Source organism: Copadichromis virginalis, linkage group LG23, assembly GCF_057382275.1.
Source record: "Copadichromis virginalis isolate Kocher_CV1m ecotype Utaka linkage group LG23, C_Virginalis_male_GT1.1, whole genome shotgun sequence".
NCBI lineage: Eukaryota > Metazoa > Chordata > Actinopteri > Cichliformes > Cichlidae > Copadichromis > Copadichromis virginalis.
In genome coordinates this window covers 5,343,626-5,365,243 of record NC_140639.1, presented here as the reverse complement: position 1 = coordinate 5,365,243, position 21,618 = coordinate 5,343,626, and the positions used below count along the sequence as shown (strand labels likewise).

Here is a 21,618-nt window from a genome sequence, read left to right as displayed (position 1 = left end):
TTATAAAAGACACTCTTTTGAGCGTCACACTGGATAGGAGGTTGCTCAAGTGTTCAAGGTAACGGGCTTTAGAACAGTTCTCTTGTCCAAAGTGAAGGTCAGGCTTTTTAAGTTTTTTCCCGCTTTGTTTCTGCTTCTGCATGGCTTCTTTCTTTTAATGAAAAGTCTGCTATTCTTAAACTCTTTTGGGTCAATCATTTAATCAGACTAATTTTACACAATTAGCAAAAATTCACAATTAATTTGATTTGCCTGATCGAGAGTCCTTATAATCAACAGTTGTGTTTTGTTTTTCTAATCCATCATATAATTTTCCCTAGTTTCTAGGAGATCCCCTAATCTTTGGTCTTTTTTCCCCCATAAATCTCAATTGAAAGAATATTTTTCTTGGTCTGGGTTAATACTCAGACATCCTTTTATCAGATTATCAGAAGGTATTGGACTTCAACAGAAACTACTGTTTCTGTATTTACTCCCTCTTCTGCAACTTCTTAGCTCGATTACGGATATTTGGTATCATTGTTACGCAGATGATATTCAGCTATATATCTCTTTTAGGCCACCTGATGTTTCTAAGCTTCAAATCTTCCAGCCCTGCTTTGATTCCATTAGAGATTGGATGACTGAAATTATCTTAAACTAAATGCTGAGAAAACTGAAATCATTGTCTTTGCTCCTGAGAAATTTGTTCCCCTCGTGGTTAAAAATCTAGGCCCTCTTGCTTCTTATATTAAACCCTCTATTAAGAACCTTGGTGTTACACTTGACCCAGCTCTGACGCTGGACACACACGTTAAATCTTTGGTTCGCTCATGTTTTTACCAATTAAGAAATATTGCTGAGTCCCATTGTGTCACGCTCCGAAATGGAAATGATTATTCATGCTTTTGTTTCATCTCGCTTAGATTATTGTAATTCCTTGTTTACTTGCTTAAGTAATGCCTCCCTGGAACGACTGCAGGTTGTCCAGAATGCTGCTGCTAGGCTTCTGACAAAGTATCCCAAATACTCCCATGCCACTCCCCTGCTGATCCAACTGCATTGGCTCCCTGTCAAGTTCAGGGTCCATTTTAAGATTATAATCATGACCTACAGGGCCCTGCACGGTGTAGCCCCAACTTACATCAGTGATCTTCTTCTTCCTTATTGCCCCAGCAGGTCCCTGAGGTCTTGTGACCAGGACTTGCTGGTTGTCCAGCATACAAGGGTAAAAAGAAAAATGACAGAGCGTTTGTATCAGTGACTCCCAGACTCTGGAACTCGCTCCCTTTGAGATTGAGATCTGTGGACTCACTCATTTCTTTTAAAAAGCAGTTAAAAACGTATCTGTTTAAACTTGCTTTTGGTTGATTTTGTTTGTTTGAGGTTGTATGTCCGTTTCTGAAGAACTTTTATGATTTTTATGCGATTTTGTTTACCTTGAAAGGTGCTATATAAATAAAATTTTACTTTACTTTATGTCTCTCAGTCTGCAACGCAAAAAAAGGAACCTAATCAAGAGGATCTGTGTCAACCTTCTTATTTAGTCAGGAATCTGTAATAGGTGCTTCATTTAAAAAATGCTTTAATAGAGTCACCACCAACCCTAGGTTATCAAATCATGTGCTTCAATGATACCTCTGTGGAACAGACCAGGAGAGAACTTCCACTGTACCTGCCGGGTGCTGCGAAAGGTGTACATGTGGTAGAGGATGGGGATGAGTTTCCTGTCATAGGCTGGGTTCAGGATGTCGCTATTAATTTTAAGATTTTTAACCATCATATCCACCATGTACGTGCCAAGCTCCAGAGTTACTATGTATGGCCAGCTTGTCTCGCCCCCCTGCAGCGTAGGTCCTGAACTCTGCTCCATCTCCAGCTTCCACCACTGCTCCCTTGGAAGGACGTCATACACCTGCATGGATAAAAGGTTGGCTGTTTTAATTTTGTGAGGAAAGTGTGTTATTTTGTAAATACCTCAAAGACATAAAGATTCAGAGTTACAACCACTTTCTAGTATTTTCTCTTTTATGAAAATTAGCATGAGCAAGCTTTATATTTGCTGGTTTTATTTGGTCTGCACGTATATCCTTGGTATTAAGTCCTGGATCCTCCAGATCACCACGACTGATGGAACGGGTACCCCACATGCCTGTCTCTGCATTTCTTGTTTCCGCTGTATCTAGTTGCTAGTGATTATAATTTCCACTGGCTCCGAGTTATTTCAGCTCGTTCTGTTATTTCTGCTTATTCAGTGGCTAAAAGAGGAGAAGACTCAAGCAAAGAACGCCAGAGGGAAGAGAAAATCTAAATCTTTTTACCAGGCTCTTAAAAAGTTTGGAAAACTGAAATACAAAAATATACAAGAAAACTTTACAAAAAAACCCCCAAAACTGGTGAAATGACTGAATATTAAGAAATTAAGTTTTAAATCACTACTAGTCAGCACTCATAAATGCAAGCTACATCGGTCGGTTGACTTTCCCAGAGCTTGGTTATAGACCAAGACTACATTCACACTCCTCCTAAGCCATATGAGATATTACATCAGATAAATGAACAAATTTTTCTATTTATTCTGGCTATTTTTTAATTAAAACTGCTTTATGGTTATTTTGAATTTAACTCAAATGGCAACCCCAGGGCTGACAAACAATTAAGGTTATTAGAATAGCTGCTTTGATCATTAGATGTGCAAACACAGGAAGCTGTAGCTTATTACTGCCTGCCAGGTCTCACGTCCACTGACTGCAATCACCGATTGGACCCCTTGACTACGTTTGTGCTTCTGGTGCCTTTTGGAGCACTTTAGTTGAATTATCTGACAAATAATATGGCTTCACTGTGTGCTACAGTCCAGAAAAGAAATTTGTGCTTTAGTTCTGAAAAGTCTAATTCTTGTCTTTTGTTTATTTGTTACTGATTAGCATAAATGTGCCTGTCTGCTGCAGCTTACTAACCCCGCTAATGTCAGTTAATACCATAGCAGTCCACCCTCTCCCCGAAATATGAGGAGTCCCGGTGCCCAATTTTTAATTTTACGTAGACGTTTAATAATAAATACTCTACATAAACACTACTAGCCTTCAGTAACAGGGAGCGTTGCCTATTGTTTCTGACATTTATCTTCAAAATTGATCCTTGAACACGTAAATATGTAAAGTGAGAACTTTGACAAGGGAGAATTTAAAGTAACACTCGCTGTCAAAACAACAATGAAAAACATTTTAATAGGCAGCATTTTAACTACAAAGGCTGCATATAAAGTGCCTTTCATAAAACACCTTAACTAACATCGAGTCTAACTAACTGGTGGACTATAATGAGCTCTTGCTCATTATAGTCTTGATGACATACGCATTTTCCCTGAGTGCTCCAGAACCATCAAAACAGTGAGTCAGTGATCCTGCCTGTACAGTCCCATTGAGGAAACACAGTCCTTCATTTTACTAAAAAGGAGTAAACAGCATTTCAATGAGTTTGAGAACAAGGTCGCAAACAAAGTTTACAGAAGTCTATAACATTTGGCTTCATAACATGAAAATATTGTAGTTTAATTGGTCAAACAAATTCGGTCTGGCTTCTGGGAAGTAAAATATGATAAAAAAAAGAAAAAAAGAATGCAGCGCTGAGAAATGAAAGCCGATAGTCCACACTGGATGATAAAACAGAAGATTAAACTTTAGAAATCTGTATTGTGCTTTCAAATCAGTAGTAGCTACATCATACTTCAGCCATAATATTGCAGATTTTATAACAACTGCCATGCAGTACAGCATGCAAAGCATATCTCTTGCTAACAAGTATGAGGAGTTTTTTCTTTTTACCTTAGTATCTTTGGCCAGTAGGTCTGTGTAGGCGTTATAAATGCTGCCCAGCTTTTCCACCGTCTGATTCTGGTGCTTCTGACGCACGCAGTACTTGGTGAAGACCCTATTGCCGAGATCTCGAGCTAAAATCTTTAGCGACTCTCCGCTAGGAGGCAAGTTGGCAACACTCTGGACAAAGGAACACAGTTAAAAGATATCTTACATTAAAAAACAATATATAAATAAATAAAAAACAGCAAATGAATGTTCAGGGCTTTTGTAAAGTCTTATTAGTCTAATGGAAAAAAAGGGGTTTGGGGGGATCAGAGGGAAAGATTATAATGCAAACTGTGTTCTAGAATTGGTTCTCATAACCCTGCATATTTCTCCTGTACTGGAAGCAAAGATATCTGATGAAAGCATGTCCTGCTTAACTCTTACAATGTGATGTTTTGATGGACATTGCCACTGTTAGCTACTTGATTTGTGTTCTATGGTTTTTCCCATATTGGTTGTGTCAAATTACACAAACGCAACGACAAAAAAAAAAAAGACAGAACATCAGTACAGACCACTTTGTAATGCTGTAGTAAAATAAAATTGATCTCAACTTTATCAAAACAGAGACAAGTCTTTGTAATATCTTAAAATTCTGGCTTTTCATTGATCGGTAGGCTGGGCTAGGTGGCTTGTATTACCTGTATCATGATGTCAACATACTCTTTATCTTCCAGGAGACACAGATACGGATAAAGGTTAAGTCTGTAGTCCCTGGTGTTGCTTTTTGCCAGGATCATTTTGCTCTCCCTTAAGGCCTGGAGAAGGATCTTCTGCCACTGAATCCGCTGCTCTGCCAACAGCTCTCTCTGAAAGGACAACACTACGGGATCAATTTCATGAAAGTGACCGATAGCATAAAAACCATAAAGGGTGAATTTGTTGAAGTTGTTAGGGGGAAAAAGAAAATCAAAAAACAAACAAAAAAAACCCAATCCAGAAGCCTTTATCAGAAACTACATGATCCAAATGGAAGATCATTTGAAATATGCAGTAGAAATGGTCATATCACACTGGACGGAAGCCTTGTTTCTAACATGGCCATGAATTTCATTAGTTGTTTAAGCTTGTTCGGCCCAGATATATTCAAATGACAGTGAGAAGCGAGACTAGCCTTCTGAGACAACACAACTGGGTCAGCACTTGTTTTTCTAAGGCTAAAACAGAAAGGAAGAGTCTGCTCTGTGTTTTCAAAGTCTAGCCTGTTAGAAATTTCAATTTGAATGCATCAAACTAATTAATGATTGATTAGTTCAAGTGATTACCAAGACACACTACTCTAGAAGGACCTATAAAAAACAAGCTTTATGAAGAGAAGCGTGGACCAGGCTGGCCCTTTTCACCTCCAAAGCTGATCAACTGCCAACTAAGAATTAGCAGATGTATGGCTGCTATGAACCTGAGCAACATTTGACTCTTACATTACTTGCACTCAAGTTAAATGTCTGCGTGTGCATGTGTTAATGTTTTCTCTTTAGTTTGACTGAAACAGAGACCCAGTCTGGATTGTGAATAGAGGGGTGACTCCGCATTCTCCCCAGCGGCCTCCATTACAATACATTATTATTCTGCCCTGCCTGTCTGTAAATGCTTCCTGACCACCAGGGACTCTCTGCCTGCTTGCTTCCCACATAGCCCATCTGCACAGACAGACGGCCCAGCCAAGACTGTAAATGCCAGAGTTCGTAAAAAAGCACACCGCAGGAATACAATGTTTCTTCATCTAACCTGTCGAGCCTGCATGCATATCGTTTTAAATTTTACATCAGAGAAAAATAATTATATCTCAGTAAAACATTATAAATATTATCATAATTATACCAAAAAAAAGCAGATTACTGCCAAGACGATAAACATCCTCTACAGTCTGAATATTACACTGGGTGCCAGTATGCTGTGTTTTGCTGGAGATCTGTAGGCTTTTTTGTGGTTCAAAAGGATAAACTGTCAGCACAAAACAGCAAGAATGCAATGTTCTTCCAGCAAAAATGAAACTTTTTTTCATTCCAACAACCAAAGAAAGAGAAGAGAAGAAAAAGTTACCGTGAAACGTATCTTTCTTTAAAAGACATATACCACCACATGCTCACGAATCAGAACACTACTGTGGGTGTGGGCAACAAAATACATAATGTTTGCATTGAGTTTAGATCACCTGCATGCAATCTTATCCCAAATTATAATAATTAATTACCCATAACTAACATTAACAGAGCAAAGGCAACGCTTCACCACCACTGACCTGATCTGTGTCATTTAAGACAGCTGTTGTTTCTAAAACAAAACAACTAGCCGTGTGTCATTAATACCTGAATCCTTTTCATTACACAATCCATTCTCATGAGCATCAGAGCAACAGTCAACATAAAGGACAAGCTGAAGACGAAAAGGGGAACCGAGTCGGTTGATTTACCATTTTCGCCATGTTTTCAGTGACGGGCTTGGCAGCTTCCACAGAGTCTATGGTGATCGTGCAGGCCTGCTCCACACTCAGCTGACGTTTAAAACGCTCCTGGAGATCCTCCTGTGTGAAGTCCAATTTTGGGTAGATGTGGTCCGCCCTCTAAAACATAACACGTAACCAAACATCAGACAGACACAAACGATATCTTGTACAGTGCAGATCTTTCTTGGCCTGAGCCTAACCTTCAAAACCAAAAACCCTAACGGAACAAACTCGACTCAACCCAGGCACCTGTCCAACCACCAACATAGCCACTTATCTAATTCTGCTTCCATTTAAAACTCGGAGCTTCACCTGTGGCGAATAGCTCTTTAGGTAATGGCTCAATGGTATTGGCTACTAATTTTTGTAGTGGTTTTATCTGAACGGAGAGAGACAGAATATAAGCCAAAAATCCAGAACAAAAAAATACATAAAAGATATAAATATCCATATATATTCACATCTCATTCTGTGAAATAAGTATTTGATCCCCAAAGAAAACAGTACTTGGTGGAGAAACCTTCGTCACCAGGTCGACCCACTCCTCTTTACAAGAACTGTCTAAATGTTTCAGGTTTCTTGTTTGCCGCTTTGGAGACTGGTGAGGCCACTCCGTGATCATTAGGGCTGTTTGATATAACGATATATATCGGATGACGATATAAAAACGTCTATCGTTTCATTTTACGCTATCGTTTGTTTTGTGGTGTCGCAAAATAAACTGTTTACGGCAATATTTTTTCATCGTTTTGATGGTCACTGTAGTGGATATATTAATTTCTTAAAGTTCTCTCTTTCTCTTATATTTTATATAACCACACTATGGACGGACAAGCGCCTGTTTTTATGCGTTGTGGTTAGCAACAACGATGGTAACAGCATCGCGTGTCCGCTTGTTTATGTTCCACATAAACCTTTCACAATAAAGCTCAAGATCCTGTTGAGACTTTTCAAAATAAACTGAATCACGTGAAAGAGCAGATTATTTACGGATGAGAATTTAAAAAGAGCCGCCAGGTGCTAAAAAATAAACCTTAGACTCAAACGCTAGAACAGGCTTTTCCCCGCAGCACGCTGTGTAATAAATACTCACAAAGAAAACAGTGGCCTTTACAACTTATGTCTAAAAATGTATAGTTTCATGCATCTGTAAAAACACTCGACTCCAGCTACATGACGCGCAGCTGGAAACACTACACGCAAGTCGAGCTGCCCGAGATTCACAGAATTTACAGAAAATGTTACATTTTTGTGATTTATATCGAGACGATAGAATTCTTATATTGGGATATGAGATTTTGGTCATATCGCACAGCCCTAGTGATCATAATGTACTTTTTGGAATAGGTCTGAGCAGGAAAAGTGAGCTGTATTTAATACAGCAAGATGAGCAATATTAAAAGCATGGTTTTAAAAAAAGTATGCAAATATAGGACACTTTCCCAATGAAACAGATAATTAAATGAGAGAATAATACACTCTCCAAAGACAAGTAGAAACTAGATCAAACTGCATTTTGTACGATCTGAAGCTTTAATCAAAATCTCTTCTCACAGCAGCAAACAGTATTTTAATTAGTCTGTGCTTGTGCTGCTCAAACTGATTGAAAACCCTCCAGAGATCATTCATTGTGTCACTCTGTTATCAAATGGGCCAGTTATTTGAACAGCCTTTAAGCCCCTACGACCTGCCAAAAAAAAGCCAGAGTCAGATAAATGACAAACTACCTTTATAAATGCATTAAAAGCCAGCAGGAAAGATCTGGTCACATTTGACCTTTTTGGCATATCATGAAGTGGCACAGTCCCACATTCACACTCATAGAATAAGACCTGCTGACCTTGCTACCATCCCTCTATTAAACACACACACACACACTAACAATAAGACTGAGAGGTCTAAAAGTGAATATGCTGCATGGACTGAGGCTAAAAATACTACAATGGCACGAAAAGCTGTTAACGAATTGTGTGAGAATCACGAGGAGTAGGAAGGTGGGAAGGAGGAGGAGAGGTGAGAGGAGGAGAGGCAACTAAAGCAGAGGACCCATTAGAAAGCAGACGTGGCTCACTATAAATAGAACAGTGCCTGTCTGGCTGTGAAGGGTTGACAATCAAATCTTTCGTAGTCAAGCTGGAGCCTTGTGACAGCTTCCCCAGCTCTGACGGTTTGACTGGCGAAACATGCAAAACAGTGAGCCTTAAAAATAATTCCTGTGTTAAGTCACATTTAGTTTCTAAATAAATTCTTTACATAATGCTTTTAAAGATTTTTGTGAACGCCAACTAAAGTAAATGCTAATGGTTAATTAATACAAAGATGCAGATTCTGTCATCCGACCATAAAAAAAAATGCAGCGGTCACCATGATTTCCAATGATTTCAGTTTAAGATAATGTCAAGATCAAAGACCAGATGAACATGTGCATATGTGGATTAATTATTTAACTTCCACTATCTTGACATCAGCAGAAAAGATGGGCATCTAATAATCCCATGTGCCAGCTTGTCAGTAAATAAGTTCGCTGATAACAAAAGACCTGACTCTGTAATACCTCTGAGTAGAAGTCTTGAACCAGCAATGAAGAACACTTGCTTGTGTGCATGTTGAGCCTGGGCTGATACTCTGGCTTTACGATGCGTATGGCTTTTAGCAGCATGTCCTTCTCATCTTGCCGGAAAACACATTGGTTGAACAGATCATCCACAGAGAGGCCATCCTCCTCCATCTGGCTCAGACACCTGGAAATGCAGAAACGTACAGTCTTTGTGCCACATGTATATTATCTCTTAAAACAGGGTTTTACTTATGTAATGTCAGTAGAAAGCTAAAGATACTAGTCAGTGGGACAAGCTGTGACAGTATTAAAAAAAATGTAAAAAAGCCAGAATGCAATCATTTGCAATGAATTTAAACCCTGTTTTAATTTGAAAAAAAAAAAATACAGCATATAAGCCAAAACAGAGTTTTTACAATTCTACTGAGCTTGAATGTTCTTCAGTATGACCAATTTTAACATTCCTCATTCTTTTCCCCCCAATTTCCCTCTTTAAAAAGGGCTTCTTCACAGCCACCCATTTCTGATGAGGCTTCAGCAAACAGAGTGGGAGTCGCAAGTTTGATTCCCACTTGGTATCCAGTAAGAGTCCTGGCTAGACTCCCACATGCTAAAACCAAGCCCTGGAATGGCGCGGCTCAGACACAAGCATTTCACTACAAGTTGTACTCTGTATGATTGTAAGTGACAAATAAAGGTTGTTGTTTGTTTAAATGGGTCGACTCAGGTCCAGCGTCAGGTCTTTGCTGAATTTTGTTTCACGACTTTCTGATACTGCTCATCAGCTGTAATTAGGCTTTTTAACTGTTTAGTTTCCTCAATTTTTTAAGGACACACTGCACACCATGCTGACATACAAGTGTTTGGTCAATAGCTCTTAACTCACCTCGTTGGTGCAAAAATGCTATTTTACATCTACCAAACTGTGATGTCTTTGGCATTTTTCATAGATTCGACTAACAAAAAGGAAACATAATGTCTTTGTGACAGGCTGATACAACAAAGTGGAAAAAAAGAAACTATGAAATTTAATTTAATTAAATTAGCAGAACTTCTGGCTCTGTGGAAGTAAAACATCAAGAAATGATGGGTAGCTCAAGACTTTGCACAGTACAGTATAGGCTTCTCCCATCCCGCAAAGAGTCATCACAGCGGGTAGCTCTGCATGTCAACTTTTACATCCAAGGCCCTTCCTGACGCAACACCAACAGGGATTTGTGTCTCTGGCTGGAATCACACCAATGACCTTTCACTTGCCAAATGAATGTGCTGGAAGCAAAGCATAGTACTGTATATTTAAAAAATGTTCCTCAAACTCGTCGCAGAAGGTATTAGCACCTCTTCATTCCATCAGATTAGCCAGGGAGCACTCACAAAGCTAGCTGGAATGCCACTAAGAGGACACAAGAGGTAGATTTTCATTTTCAAAGGAGATTATGGTTATTATGATGGATCAGACCACAGAGTATGATCACAAGTCGAGTTTATAACATCTGACCTGCCTGCTGATGTGGGAAGAGGATAACTTAATTATATAACTTCCTGGCTCTCTGATTAATAAAAAACACAAACCTCTCTCTGGCATCATTGTATATGTTTCTTCTGCCCTGATCAAGAGTTGCAGAATATCAATTGAAGTATTTGCATTGACAAGCCTTCTGTCAGTCTCAAAAATATGAGTTTAATCAAGAGGCAGATGGCCACTGATGACACCAGTGAAATGTTTATTTAAACAGAATCTCCTAGAGAGAGCGCAGACTCCATGACTGGACTACAGAATGCAGAAAACTCCAGTGTTGTTGGAATATAAATGAGAAGTGTAATGTAATGAGTAGTCTATAACTCAGTTTGATACACGATGCCTAAAAAGGTCTGTGAATTAATATTTTTTCCGTCTGCTGCAGCTTTATTCCTTTATGACTAGTGCGACTCAGGGGTTAAAAGGTCTGAGTACATTATTATGGATATGCAGTCCTATTAGATGTAATATTTAATTCAGAATCTGCATATGCAAACTATGAAATACATATTATAAAGTATTTTAAGCCTTGGATTCAGGAGAAACACAGCTACTATAAACTGTACAAATAAAAAACAAAATAACAGACTATCAGTCCTGTGCATGCAGCATCTTTGAGATACTATTAGCTAGACAAAAAGTGATAATATTATTAAAAAATAATGTACATATAAAATGTAGGTAGCATGTTTGGCACCAGTGCTCCTTTAAAGTTAACAACAGAACTACATGACAAAGCCAAGAGAGGAGTGAGGAAAACCCATTTATCACTGACAACACGGATAACAGAGCTCTGCTTCACCCAGCACACCTTTTACTCAAGACAATTATAAATAACAGCACGTTAATTAGCAACTGGAGAAAACCCTGGCTCAGCAGTTTCCACCTATTGAGATCCATCAGAAGTGCACTGTTCTGAAGTCACTGATTAACAAACAAAAGAGGGACTGTAATATTACTCAAAAGTTTGGGAATATTTTCAACGAGGCCAAAGAGGTAAGAAAAAAAAAAAGAAGCATTTTCACTCATGCCTCAGAGTCTCTTGTGATGCAAGATGCAATTTTGTCCTGGGTAAATGAGAGAGCCCTGAACAAAGACAGGATTAGTCTGGGTGCTGGCAATGTGGTCCAAAGGAACAAAGAGGGCAGAGAGGTTGAAAGACAGAGCACAATCAGCCCTGTGACCGCTCGGCTGCACCTTAGGGAATATAGCGCTCTGGAGGATACAGGACTTATAAAGGCAAAATATAAAGGGATGAGAGTGTGTGTTTCAGAATGTTGCTGTGCATGTGAGAAAAAGAGAGAAGAAGCACACTGTTACACTGAGGGCAAGGATGCTGCAGGAGAGACTTTGGGGATTTCAGTATTAGAAGAGTATAGCAGTTGGACTAATAAAAAAAGAAAAAAAGGGAGGGAGGGCATAGGGAAAACAGGGATTTAATGACAACAACAAAAAGTAGTGAAAGATAATGAATAAGGTAAGGGAAAGAAGAAGCTGCTTAGCCAGAGACAGAGCGGGAGGGCAGCACTGCTGAACAACAATGTCATATGAGCATCAGCTTACAGTGATCGATGGACCAACCAGATACCCACCGCCAACCCTAATGCCCTGCCACCTGTATCGCCACTGGAGCACACTGCCTAAGGTGATGTCCTCAGAGTCAAAGACTTAAGTGTCCGTGTTGTTCTGTACACGTTTTCAGCAAAAGCACGTGACATGACTAAGCAGATGAAATCTGGAAAAGTACTGATTACAGCCAGAAGTGATGTGAGGGTTGTCGGTCTTGCGTGCTGCTCAGTAACATTCAATATTCATTATTTACTGTTAGTTATGCTTATGTTGGTTGTTGCTGTGGTTTCCCTACTGTGTTGTTCTCTTTTTGCTTGTTCTTTTTTCCCAGCAGGTGATCAAGCAGATTTTTTGTTTCTTTTCTCTCTGTCTTTCTTCCCCCTGTTTTTCTTTCCTGCTCCTTTTCTTGAGCTTTTTCCCCAATTGTACTTGTCTTTCCTATCCCCCGGTCCTGTCTGTTACCACTGTAATAACTTAAAAGTAAAAAAAATAATAAATAATAAACATCAATTAAGTGGACCAGGATGACAAAGCCGTAATGATCCACCTGGGAAAATAATTTTCTGGGCATTTTTCTTGGCCTTTAGACAATAATTCTGATTGCTACAGTGCCGAACGAGACAGGCAAAAACAAACAAAGTTTGCATGGTTGGAACAGAAACGGATGTTTATGACCTCAGAGAATTCTTAAAAGCCTTAAGAGGAAGTTTGAGCAGGACATTTTAAAAGTCAATCTTTTCTGTATAAAGAATGATACCTGTATTCATTTATCATCCATGTTTCTCAGCTGCTGTCAGAATAACTTCTGTAGTCAGACAGCATTCTCATCAAGGACGCAGCATTTATGTAGCTGTGTTCAAACAGGGGCTGCATATTATAAAAGAGAGATAATAAAAAAACACAACCCCTGTGCTCTGTAGTTTTTCATCTGCTATAAGACTAATGTTAGATTTATCAGAAAGGAAAAAAGAAAATTAAATATGAGCCCCGCCTCTGCCTCGGCAGCAGGCCAGCTGCCTGCATTTTCTCCTAGTTGCTATCAAACAGGCACCGGTGCTGTGACAACATACAGGCTTCTCCTGAAACTGTGAGCTTTGCTTAGCAAGTTTATATTTTCTGAGTCTCATGCAATTCAGAAATTAAATTAATATAACTCTTTCCAGAAAGTTTTTTAAAGTGTTTTAGAAACCACATTTTTATTTGAACATAACAAAGACATGCTGAAAGGTTGGAACTTGCTTATTCAAACATATACAGACATTTTGAATGGGATGCCAGCAGCATCTGTTAAAATATTTGGGATAAGAATGACAAAGGAAAAATTAAATAGGGGATTACTGCTTAAAAATTCTACAATTTATTAAATCTTGTGAAAACAAATGGTGCATTTATAATCTACCAGGTAAAATATTTTGGAATGATTCAAAGCAGCTAAAATTGACACAATTTAAAAGATAATATCTAACTTAAAAAAAAAATTCAATGGGCTCAGAAACACTTAAGTGAAAAAGGTTTTTAGCGGGATCCACAAATGTAGTTAAAACAGCTGACTTTTGGTCCAAACTTTTTTAAGATGAAGTGGAATAACTTCCTACAGTGTAATGAATCAAAATTATAAAATGTTATTTGAAATCATGGATTCCACTTTCTCTTTGCTACAAAGAGCAATACTCAGGTTGGTTATTAGGATACCCTTCAAAAGCACACCTCTATACAAAAATGTATAGAGGTGTGCAGTAGTGCATAAGGCACATCTGTGAAGGAGCGACATATGCTGACATCAAGAGGACATTTTAAAGAAAGGCTGGTTGCAGGCTAGTATCAATATATTCCACCAGGGCTCCGCAGTAAAAGACTCCGGGTGCTAAGCTGACCTCCCTGAAGTCCTGGTGTGACCTCCAATATTAGCATTTAGCTGCATAAAATTTTTAAAAGGCATGCATTTTTGAAAAAAATACATTTTTTAGGGTTAGAGGTTTTAAATTATTTGCAAATAATTGCACATTGGTTTTATTTATATTTTAAATAGCATCCAAACCCAGCTTGCAGCGATCTGTCAGGATGACCCAGTTATTGCTGAGATGGAACTGGGCTACACACTGTCAAGATTGTCCTTGATTAATACATTTGCAAAATCCAAGAAGAAATTAACTACACTACAGTTATTATCTGTATGGTTCAGCTGCCTTGTAGAAATTTAATTAGTCCTCACCCAGTCTCATTAAGACTGTGTCAAAATGCTGCCACAACCAAAACAAATTCAAGCGACCTTGTGAGAGCAGCACTAATTAATAGGGAGATTTACAACTGACAAAAAGTTGAGGAAATAATAATAATGCCATGCTGGATTTCCATGGAAACCACAAAAGTGATTAGTACAAGTAGAAGGAATACTGGTAGGTGTCAGCTTAATACACAGTTTTATCAAAAAAAAGCATTCCTTAATTCTCCAGTGACACAAAAGACGACCAAACTGCAAAACAGACTTATAAAACAATAACAGACCACAATTCTTAGATGTGCATGGTATTAAGGAGCTCACCTTTGTAAAAACATATTAAGAGAATATAGGACATGCAGCTAGAAATCAAATTTTTTCAGCCCTGCAGGCTAAAGGAAAATGATTCCTTGAACACTACACGAAAAACATTCAATTGATGCTCTTAAAATGAGCAAGTATGTTACTATCACATCAGCAGAAACCTTAAGATAAATGCACTTTCACAGAAATTTCACCCAAAAGTAAAAAGCCTGAGCTGATTATGACCCCTGCTGGTAAATCTTGATGTTGCTACACAGTGTCAGCTCTCTTCTGAAATGTCACATGTGCTGAAATACATGTGATGCAATGTGAAACACGTTGGTATAAACACACCTCTTTATGATCCCTGTGCGTGTGTATCTTTGCAACATACCTTGAAACAACCTTTGGGGAGCAGTTTGGGTTGCGACCCATACACTCCAAAGCAGCAAAGTAGGAACCACGATTTGGCTTCAGACCAGCCTCTTCTAAAAGAATAAACATGCGGCCAATCTGATTTAATGTACCCTACAAATGAAAGAGATATAAGGGAGAGCAGTGAGCCTAATTATCCTGAGTCCATGATACCAAGCAAACAAGTGAAAATTAAAGTCAACAGAATTAGTGACCAAAGATGAGGCGTAGTTTAGTTTCTTCGGATCATTATTAAAGGGCAGAGAGAATAAGAGCATGTTCAACTGCATGTTTGCCCACAGATATTTGAAAAGGGCCCTAAACAATTAAGTACCAGTGGGCCCATGTAGAGCTGTTCGATATAACGATATGAATCGTCGTTTCATTTTGTTTCGTGGTGTCGCAAAATAAACTGTTTACGGCAATATTTTTTCATCGTTTTGATGGTCACTGTAGTGGATATATTAATTTCTTAAAGTTCTCTCTTTCTCTTATATTTTATATAACCACACTAAGGACGGACAAGCGCCTGATTTTATGCGTTTTGGTTAGCAACAACGACGGTAACAGCATCGCGTGTCCGCTTGTTTATATTCCACGTAAACCTTTCACTATAAAGCTCAATATCCTGTTGAGACTTTTCAAAATAAACTGAATCACGTGAAAGAGCAGATTATTTACGGGTGAGAATTTAAAAAAGAGCCGCCAGGTGCTAAAAATAAACCTTAGACTCAAACGTTAGAACAGGCTTTTCCCCGCAGCACACCGTGTAACAAATACTCACAAAGAAAACAGCGGCCTTTACAACTTCCATCCATCCATCCATTCGCTTCCGCTTATCCTTTTTTTCAGGGTCGCTGGAGCCTATCCCAGCTGTCATAGGGCGAGAGGCGGGGTACACCCTGGACAGGTCGCCAGTCTGTCGCAGGGCCAACATACAGGGACAGACAACCATTCGCACTCACTTTCATTCGCACATTCACACCTAGTGACAATTTGGGTTATCCAATTAACCTATCCCCACTAAGTGCATGTCTTTGGACACCTTTACAACTTATGTCTAAAAATGTATAGTTTCATGCATCGGTTAAAACACTCGACTTCCCGCAAGACGAGCTGCCCGAGATTCACAGAATTTACAGAAAATGTTACATTTTTGTGATTTATATCGTTATCAGGACGATAGAATTCTTATATCGGGATATGAGATTTTGGTCATATCGCACAGCCCTAGGTCCATGGATGTTTGTCACAGAACATATTTTGACGCATTACACTTAAAAAAAAGCACAAGCAATAAAAGTCATGTCTGAATTTCCTTTAGCTGCTTTGCTCATCTCCTGAATTTTATTTCTGAACTCACCTTTTTGGCCCACACCCTCATCATGATGTTGTAAACGCCTGTGTTGAGATGTTTTCGTCGACTCATAACTCTGTGCTGACTGAGCAGGAAATTATGTGCCCGCTCGATGTCCCCGACAAATATACAGGCCTCCAAGTATGAGCAGATGCTAAGACTGATGTCCTGACACGCATTTCCCACACTGCCCTCCTGCATGCGTTCTGGTTTACTTGACAATGTCCAATGGCTTACTTGTTGATTGAGTCTCTTTTCCAGCTCCTCCACCTCAGCCAACTCCTCGGCTGTGCCCTGAGGGTCAGTACCAGTCAGTTCAGTTCCCTTTTTTTCAAGAGCATGTGTTTTAGAGTCTTTTCGTTTCTTTTTAGATGCTTTTTGTGGCACGGTGGCTGCTCCTGCCATGGCAGTGGCAGCAGCTGCTGTAGCTGTCGAAGAAACTGCAGCTCGTATTTCATCTGACAGTTTTGAATGACCTCTGCTCTTTTTAACTCCAGTAGATATTGTTTTATGTGTTGTACCGGTGGACATCAAGCTGCTTTTGGTACCTTTAGATGATGATGTTTGTAGTTTCTCTTTGACACATATTTGCATTTTTTGCTGGAGGTGCTGCTGTTTTTTAAGTTTGTTCTTCTTCTCTTGAGTTAGTTTTTCTATCCAGCGGCGGGGCTGAGATTTAAAGGAGCCTTTATCGCCAGTCTGTCCAGATTTAGGAATATCAGTTTTCTCCTGGGGTGTGCTTCTGTGGCCCTTACCAGATGAAGTACCTCTTCCATGAGAAGGCGCCTTCATAAACTGCACCTTTGCATGTTGGACATCTAGAACGACGTCAGATTGTAGTTGCTGGATTCTGGCCTCAAGCACTGAGAGGGAACATAACAAAAATGTTACTAAAGGAGTAATACAGAAAGCACCACAGTCTACATTAGCCTGTAAAATACTATAATAACATATCACAAACAACACAAAGATCTAGAACTGCCATCTGCAGTCACATACCGTCTAACAGCTGAAACTGTCTCAGTGCGCGTTTCTTTGCTTCATCTGTCTTTGGAATTCTAGATGAAACATTTATGTTTTGAAGCTGCAAAGATGTTCCTATAAAACAAACAAACAAATGATGAGATATTATTTTGGATCTTAGGCCTGGCTTTTCACTTTTGAAGGCATTTTGTTTATTGTTTAAAGATACAGACAACTACAATGCAAACATTTAGGTTACTTGTGTAACCCTGGTTCTCAGAGCAGCATCAGTGAGATGTCTAACTATGGAATGTGCCTTCCTGCGTATTCCTCAGAAGCATTTATCTCACATCTCACCCCTGCCCACCCACCTCACTAATCTGAGCCATGGTCTGAGTAACCGCCATCACTTAGGCCACTCACACACGGACTCAATTCAATTTAGGCTACACTGGAAACATCAAGCCTGTAAAACCGGAAAGATGTGAGAAGTGAAGACCAGCTTGCTGCTGCTCATATGTTCTGAATTGACACCTCTCTGAAAAGGGCCCCAAACGCTGCCAGACCACAAGTGGAGTGAGCCTCCAGGCCCTCTGGTGCCTGCTGCCCTAAACCTACCCAAGAGCAATCACCTACACAATCCATTGTGAGAGCCGCTGCTTAGTGATAGACGTGCCCTTATAGGCCCTGCCCATGAAAATAAAACGCTGGTATTGGTATGGCATGGCTGGTATGACATTGTCTGTCCTCACAAGAACGTGATTTGGGCCTCTCGCTTTTGGAGAAGCCCAAAAGCGAGAGGCCCCAGATAATTTATGTGCAATTGCTGGAGAGTGCTGCTTCAGAGACCTCTCACAGTTTGCCCTTCGTGAACACCCTCCGAACCAAACAGGCCTGGATAGGTAATGACCACATGCCGACTGCACAGTGCCCATAGACACCGCCTGAGTCAGAAAAGCTGCATTTTTTTTTTCTTCTCTCCTCCTCTCCCTTAGCTTCCCTGCTTAGCCTCTTATGTCCTTGTCTAGTCTCGTGGGTTTTTTTGTATTACTTTTCCCTGGAACACTCTCTCACAGTCTGTTCTCTAAAACCTAAAAGAGGAATTATGGATTTGGATTTGATCAACTGGTCTCTGAATGCAATTGACACCCCTTCTCAACGAGAAGTCTGGGCTCGGGTGAGCCTGACTGCTGAAGATATCTACCTATTCGGAACCATGGTAACAGGGTTCTTGCTGATCGGAGCTGGCTTGGCCCTGACTTATCGAAGAATTAAGGAAGCGGAACCGGCTGTTCAAACCCCCACAAGGCTGCCCGCTGGGATTGAAATGATGGGACGAGGCGTGAGTTTCTAAAAATGGGCTCATTGAGTGCAGCACGGAAAAGATCTTGGAGAACACACAGCTGCCGTGAATACTCAGAACAAGACCTCTGAGTGAAAAACTGGATTACATCTGGAGGGGCTAGCTCGAACAACACCTTTGAGCGCAAATTCGATCACATCTTGGGGAAGTGCACTGCGGTCGTGAGTTCTCAGAACCTGCTCTTTGAGCAAAAAGAACGACAACATCACGGAACGTAAGTTTGGATAACATCATAGAAAGCTCACGGCTCTCCAAAGGGAGATTGAGAGACCAGTGTTGGACTGTTAGAACAGCTTTGAAATTCATATGAGTTGTTCGCACTAAAGTAAAAACTATCATCACTTCATGTGGAGACCCCTTTGGCGCCAGCTGCGGCCTCAAGGCAGGAGCTGAACAAAACACCCTGATAACAACTGTGTTTAGACTGTTCCCCCCATTCCATGCAAGGCCACCTGGGTTGGCTGGAAGACTGTTTACTTAGCCTGGCGGGGCGAAGGACACTGTCTCAGCTGAACTCTGGACACACACACACACACACACATACACTGATATGCACACACTGATCCCCCCTCCCTTTCCAAACGCCTTCGATGCTTGTGCCCTACCGGGGAAGATGGCAGTCAACTGGACCAGCGCAGACATGCTGCAGGACCGGATGCGCTGTCTACACCGGCTCTCTCTCACCCTTTACCCGCCCCTGTTGCTCGTCTTGTGTTTCTATGGTGTATTGATAGTCATGTGCTTTTTGTGCTGAGGTGTTTTTTCTGTTATCAAACTGTTCTCCCACTAGGAGCTCAGTCTGAGTGGAGTTTTTTTTCTCCTCCTCTTACCTCATGTTATGTATTTTCGTTGTTTTTCTCCTATCAGCCTACCTTTCTGACATGTCTGCCCAATGTGATGTTTGTGTAAAGTTGGTCAGAAGGTTCCTTTGTAAGTGCGCCATTAGCATGCTGCCTGCTGTAACCCTAATTTCCTTCGGGATTAATAAAGTATTCTGATTCTGATATCGCCAGTTGCGTAATGTCAGCAAAGTAACCGTGTTACCAGTGCTCTCTATGCACCATGGTTCACAGGAGTCAGTCCGAGAGAAGCTGTCCCAGTGGTGAAACTCCTTCATAAACAGTCGTCCGAGCCACACCGCCAGGATGGCAGAGCCGATCGGACCAATTAGCTAAAGGGATAATCTGAAGGAGATTAAAGTTGAAATTTGTCATACCCCAACCCGCCACCTTCCCACCAGCCCCCATTCCCTCGTGTCAAAACGTCAAAAATCCTGGCAATATTGAATTGAATTGACCCCGGGCTGTATTTTACCTCCACATGCAATCACGGTATAAAGAAAGTATTTGCTTTTTCAGTTCTATGTTTTACATATCAGGATGTAATAAATAATCATCTGACACTTACCAGCTCTTACAATTAGGCACACACAATCTCATATGAACAACAACAAATGCCACAAATGCTGTGTCATTATTTATTTATTTATCAGAAACTAAGCCAAGATGCAGAAGCAGTGTGTTGAAAATCTACGTACACCTTTGCTTCCATTGGATTTAAAAAGGTAACTAGCAGCCACCTGCTATTAATTAAATGCATCTTATTAACTGATCATGAGCAAGTGTGAGCACCTCTATGAAAACAGAGGTTTTGGCTGTCAGGTGTGTGCTGACACCAAGACAATGAGGAGAGAAATCAGCAATGATCTTAAAAGGAAGTGATCCTACTCCACTCTCTGCAATTCTCAGAGAAATTACAAAAAAAAAAAACAAACCCAAAGAGCTCTATCTCAGACCCTAGATTGTTCAGATGGCATGCTAAATCTTAAAGCACAAATGAACTGAAGCAATGCTGCAAAGAACAGGGGGGCAGTATTCTTCTACAACGATGTGACAGGCTGATAAAGTCGGATAAAAAACATTGCTTCAAGTTACTGCTGCTAATAGAGGTTCTACAAGCTGCTTTTGGCTCGATTTCTGTTAAATAAATAATGACACGTGTGGTGTGTCATGTGTTGCGCCTCATTTCAACTTTCATTTACCTCATTTTAAAACCTGGTACGGATCAAATGCTTTATAATTATATCCTGATATGTGAAACCTTAAAATTTAGTTTACTTTAGTTTTACCATTACTGCACAGAGGAGTAGGTTCAACGTTTTCCTCAAGGACGAGGAGAGCAAAGCACCGCCAAGCTTCCGACTGAGCCCACGCATCACCAGCAGTATCTGAATTACTAACACGAAATCCGACAGGGAATCCCTGCGTTCAGTCAGCATACAAAGGCAATGATATACAACAAAGAGTCCCAAAAGAAAGTCGCCAAATGTGCCCCTCACATTGCAGTTACACTGTTGTTTTCTCACCTGATATCCATCTAACTGTGCCACCTCTCACCGACGCACACAGCTGACAGCAGTCCGCAAAAGACACGCGGACAGCGCATTTTTCAATTACGCTCCGACGACTCAGAAGTTTGGCAAAGGCACAAACTCTAAGAAGAGACATGTTGACATGTAATAACCGCGTTACTTCAGAACACTAGGCAGCCATCTTAAATGAGACCAAGCTAATCGCAAGGAGCGATATTCGATGTTAAAGGCTCGATGAGTCGAGTGCAGACTAATCGAGTTAAGCGTTGTTGTTTAACGTATTTGAATGACCAACACTAATTAGACAACAACAACTTCTTCCCAAGTGATGTGTATTCATTTATTTCTCCCTTGAATATTTTAGAATTTTAAAATTTTATTCAAATTTATACTTTTTTCTTTCTGTTTAACGATTAATAGATGGACTTTTCATAGTGCTAGCCGGTTGAGTTCTGATATCATGACTCTTTTGACTGTCAAACAGTGGAGCAAAGAGGCCCATACAAAGATAAATGTACACTGCCTACAGTCAACATAAAGGAGTGACTTTTCTGGCATGTTGGTATACATGTACAAGATAGCAGCAAGGTCAGGCCGTAGAACTTTACTTTTGGACTGTGCATCTCAAACCACTGGCTTGTATATAAGAGAGACTGTTCGCTATTGAACAAGAAATATCTTAAAAGCTTTTGG

At 40.1% G+C, this 21,618-nt stretch overlaps 1 protein-coding gene across 1 annotated transcript in view; it reads right to left on the bottom strand.

The window, feature by feature from the left end:
• The window catches only part of polrmt (polymerase (RNA) mitochondrial (DNA directed)), a 55,568-nt gene extending 34,472 nt beyond the window's left edge, over nucleotides 1-21,096 (bottom strand). The window contains exons 1-9 of the mRNA XM_085450033.1: nucleotides 20,920-21,096; nucleotides 17,228-17,326; nucleotides 16,235-17,091; nucleotides 14,852-14,985; nucleotides 8,846-9,032; nucleotides 6,259-6,408; nucleotides 4,487-4,654; nucleotides 3,807-3,977; nucleotides 1,655-1,894 (exon numbers count right to left, since the gene is read on the bottom strand). Of these exons, the coding sequence (XP_085306159.1) occupies nucleotides 1,655-1,894; nucleotides 3,807-3,977; nucleotides 4,487-4,654; nucleotides 6,259-6,408; nucleotides 8,846-9,032; nucleotides 14,852-14,985; nucleotides 16,235-17,091; nucleotides 17,228-17,326; nucleotides 20,920-21,061 (2,148 nt within the window). The 5' untranslated portion in view covers nucleotides 21,062-21,096. The remainder of the gene's footprint in view (nucleotides 1-1,654; nucleotides 1,895-3,806; nucleotides 3,978-4,486; nucleotides 4,655-6,258; nucleotides 6,409-8,845; nucleotides 9,033-14,851; nucleotides 14,986-16,234; nucleotides 17,092-17,227; nucleotides 17,327-20,919) is intronic.
• Between the last annotated feature and the right edge of the window lie 522 nt (nucleotides 21,097-21,618).